Source organism: Colobus angolensis, unplaced genomic scaffold (assembly GCF_000951035.1).
Source record: "Colobus angolensis palliatus isolate OR3802 unplaced genomic scaffold, Cang.pa_1.0 Scaffold87, whole genome shotgun sequence".
NCBI classification, from domain to species: Eukaryota; Metazoa; Chordata; class Mammalia; order Primates; family Cercopithecidae; genus Colobus; species Colobus angolensis.
In genome coordinates, this window is record NW_012122598.1 from 1,826,670 (window position 1) to 1,830,862 (window position 4,193).

General features: G+C 51.1%; 1 protein-coding gene across 5 annotated transcripts in view; it reads right to left on the reverse strand.

Annotated features, from left to right (window-relative positions):
- PRR13 (proline rich 13) overlaps positions 1 to 3,475 on the reverse strand; it is a 5,707-nt gene extending 2,232 nt beyond the window's left edge. The window contains exons 1-3 of one of the 5 annotated variants that reach the window (XM_011930505.1): positions 3,230 to 3,475; positions 2,294 to 2,332; positions 1,256 to 1,629 (exon numbers count right to left, since the gene is read on the reverse strand). In XM_011930505.1, coding sequence (XP_011785895.1) covers positions 1,256 to 1,629; positions 2,294 to 2,312 — 393 coding nt within the window. In that variant the 5' untranslated portion in view covers positions 2,313 to 2,332; positions 3,230 to 3,475. Of the gene's footprint in view, positions 1 to 1,255; positions 1,630 to 2,293; positions 2,333 to 2,440; positions 2,465 to 3,204 lie in introns of those variants that run through there. The other 4 variants (XM_011930508.1, XM_011930506.1, XM_011930504.1 and 1 more) reach the window with 4 other exon arrangements.
- Positions 3,476 to 4,193: the final 718 nt, after the last annotated feature.

A 4,193-nucleotide genomic window follows, 5' to 3' on the forward strand; every position in this document is an offset into this window, starting at 1 on the left:
ACTCAGGAGGCAGAGCTTGCAGTGAGTCGAGATCACGCCACTGCACTCCAGCCTGGGAGACAGAGCGAGACTCCGTCTCAAAAAAAAAAAGAGATTCTCCCGCCTCAGTCTCCGGAGTAGCTGGGATTACAGGCACGCAGCACCATGCCCAGATAATTTTTTGTATCTTTAGTAGACATGTTTTGCCATGTTGGCTAGGCTGGTTTCGAACTCCTGACCTCGTGATCCGCCTGCCCCGGCCTCCCAAAGTGCTGGGATTACAGGTGTGGACCACGGTGCCTGGCCTTCTCTTCACACTTCTATCAAATACCCAGAATCGGGAATTAGAATCCACAAGGCAAATAAATACTGGGCAGTTAAATGTAAATGGAGGCCTCATCAAGATACAGATTGGTTTAATCCTTCCAGAATTGTCCTCAGAGTTGCTTTCATCCTTGCACTTTTTTTTTTTGAGATGGAGTCTTGTCTGTCACCGAGGCTGGAGTGCAGTGGTGAGATCTGGGCTCACTGCAACCTCCGCCTCCCGGGTTCAAGCAATTCACCTGCCTCAGCCTCCTGAGTAGCTGGGATTACAGGCACGCGCCACCACACCCAGCTAATGATTCCCAAGTGCTGGGATTACAGGCATGATCCTTACTAATTTTTAACAGTCCTCTAAAACAAAGATACTCAGCCTTGGGGCTGAGTACAAAACCTCCTTAGTCCTAGGCTTTGTTAGAGGCTGAGTCACTGACTGCTCTTGTCCTCACTTTTTCTGCTGGATGATAGGGCAAAGGGCTCATGTAATTAACACAAGGCCCTAAGAACACTGAAAGAGAGAAAGAACTCCAGGAACTAGGGCCATATTATTATTCTGTTAATTATTATAAGACTTTGCTTTGTCAAAGGAATGACTTCAACTGATGTTTTGACAATGTCTGTGGGGGGGTCCAACTTGCTAGAATATGCACCTGCGGGGAGGGGAGCAAAAGTTCTGGGAGAGAGTAGGGCAGAAAAGATTTGGCTTTTGATTCTAAATTCCATTTTAAGGCTCACCCTAGCTCCCCCCAGATAGGAGAAGCCTGATGTTTCTTTTCAAGATAATCAGATTCTTCCCAGTAGCAATCTTTTACAAAAAGGAAGAATCATCTACCAGAGCGACACAATCGTCATCCCCCCACGTCCACAGAATGTGAATCCCCCTCATCCAACCCCTGCCTACCTAGTCCCTCTCAGGGGGCACCCCTTCCCTAGCCAGGCTCCAGAGGGTACTGACCTTGCCATGCTTGTGGTGCTTGTGGTGCTTGTGCATCTTTTTATGAGCTTTCTTCATTTTCTTCTGCATCTTCTTGTCCACTATCACTGCTGGTCCGACCATGCCAGGAGCCAAGGGATTCACAGGAGGGATTCCAGGGGCAGGCGGGGGGTATGGAGGAGGGTAGGGACCCAAGGGTTGGCATCCTGGATACCCTGGCTGTGGCACAGGATGAGGGGGCCCACCTGGGGGGAAAGCTGGATTGCCCTGGGGAGGTCCTGGGGGAGGAGGACAGGGGCCTGAGGGAAAGAGTGGGTTAATAGGTGGTCGGTGGGTAGGATTGGAACCTCCAGGGCACCCGATGTTGGGGGTATATGGATTTGGCCCTGGCTGTCCTGGTGGAAGAAGCAGATAATAAACATTATAATTCCCTAGAGTCTCCGACAACAAACAACAAAAAGAAAGAGATTCTTTCTCACCCAACACTTAAAGGGAAATGGAAAGGTGACAAAGGAGAATAGAGTTGGGGATAAAAGGGGGAATGTCCCTGGAAGGGCTGGAGAGAGGAGGGGACAGTGAACCCTGAGGAAGACAAAAACACTGGTCAGGCCGGGGGGCGTGGTGGCTCAAGCCTGTAATCCCAGCAGTTTGGGAGGCCGAGGTGGACAGATCACATGAGGCCAGGAGTTCGAGACCAGCCTGGCCAACATGGTGAAACCCCGTTTCTACTAAAAATACAAAAAGTAGCCGGGCGTGATGGCGCACGCCTGTAATCTCAGCTACTCCAGAGGCTGAAACAGGAGAATCGCTTGAACCCAGTAGGTGGAGGTTTCAGTGAGCCGAGATCACGCCACTGCACTCCAGCCTGGGCGACAGAGACTCCATCTCAAAAAATAAATAAATAAAATAAAATAAAAAAGCACTGGTCAGCTGTAGACTAAGGACTTTGCTTTTGCGGGTGTGGCGGGTCGGGGGTGGGGCAGCTGATAGAGAAACTTCCTGTTATAGAGTCCATCAGAAAAAGGGTTAGGGGTGGAACAGAAACCCCCAAACACTTACCGGCATTGGGATTCCACATGTTTAGGTGTGTCCTCCAGCCTGAGGAGAAAGAAATGAGGCAAAAAAGATGACAGTCTAGAGGTAGGAAGTGGACTTAGCACCGGAGCCCAGCCCTAATGTCTTCCACCCCACAGTAGGCTCTCCCACCTGGAGAACTACCAGGACTTCCACATAAGACACATCTCTTTTCTGGCTGGGCGCGGTGGCTCACGCTTGTAATCCCAGCACTTTGGGAGGCCAAGGCGGGTGAATCACGAGGTCAGGAATTCGAGACCAGCCTGGCCAACATCGTTAAACCCCGTCTCTACTAAAAATCTAAAAATTAGCCGGGCGCGGTGGCGGGCGCCTGTAATCCCAGTTACTCGGGAGGCTGAGGCAGGAGAATCGCTTGAACCCGGGAGGCGGAGGTTACAGTGAGCTGAGATCGCGCCACTGCACTCTAGCCTGGGCAACAGAGCAAGACACCGCCTCGAAAAAAAAAAGAAAGAAAGAAATGTCTCTTTCCACTTGTTTCTTCGCCCTCAATACCTACTTAGTTCCTAACACAGGAATCTAGTTCCCAGGGCCCCTCCACCCAGGTGGAAGCGTCTAACTCTTCGCAAGAGGGCAGAGCCCGCGAGTCTCGGCACCCCCATCATTCATCTCCCTTTCCTGGAACTGAGTCCGGAGGCCTTTACCCACCCACAGAGTAAGAAAGGATCTCAAACAACTTTGTCTCTCCCTGGGGAGGACCCCACCTCAGGCTAAGAAAAGGATACGCCTGGAGGCGAAGAAGGAAGTTGCTCAAGAACCTCAGATACTTAAATATATGGACAGAGCTCCCTTCCTCCAAAAAAGAAAAAAGGCAAATGAAGATCCTAGCCCCAAGCTGCGAAGGGGCTGTTAACCCAGCAATGGGAAAAGGAAAAAACCCATGGAATCCAGATACCACGTCACCTTTCCACCGCCGCCTGGGGTTGACGCGATCTTCGCAGTCTCGGCTCTTACTTCCTAGTCACCCAGACCCCGTACTTCGGTACCCGCCTCTGCTACTGCCTAATTGGTAATTATGTGGCCACTCGGCTGATGATTGGACAACAAACTAATCAATCACTCTGGTCCGACAGAGGAGGAAACGGTTGCTCTAGCGGCAGAGCGGAGCCCTTTACGACTAGGCCAGTACTGAGAAGCCGGAAATCTCCTGGGGGCGGAGCTAGGCCGAGAGCGCTAGAGCGGGCGGGGCCAGCTGCTGGGCAAAGTCCCGGAGACACCGAGAAGAAACTCTGCCCTTGCTCTCTACTAGTCATGGTTCACTGGGTGCAATACCTTGTAAAGTGAATACACTATGGTAAGTGTTGTAATACAGATATAGACAGAGTTCTCGGTAAGGGCAGAGGAGCTGCTGAGTCCTAGCCCCAAGCCTCAATGTTCCCGGCTCCCTCTTACACTCGCAAGGGAAGCAAACAAACATTCTTGGGGAAAATACAGAGATTTCATAATCTTTCCCAGGATTCTCTCTCTCAATTGCATAGCTCCGCCATCTGTCAAGAAGCCTAAACCAGAAACTAAGGAGGTCGTCCGTGATCCCTCTGTCTCCTTCACCTCCCTTACCCCAAATTATCAGTTTTGTCTCTCAAATACATCTGGAATCTCTCCACTTCTCTCCGTCTTTCCTGAGACGGAGTCTCGCTCTGTTGCCAGGCTGGAGTACAGTGGTGCGACCTCGGCTCACTGCAACCTCCGCTTCCCGGGTTCAAGCGATTCTTCTGCCTCAGCCTCCTGAGTAGCTGGGACTACAGACGCAGCTAATTTTTGTATTTTTTAGTAGAGATGGGGTTTCACCACGTTGGCCAGGATGGTCTCCATCTCTTGACTTCGTGATCTGCCTGCCTCAGCCTTCCAAAGTGCTGGGATTACAGGC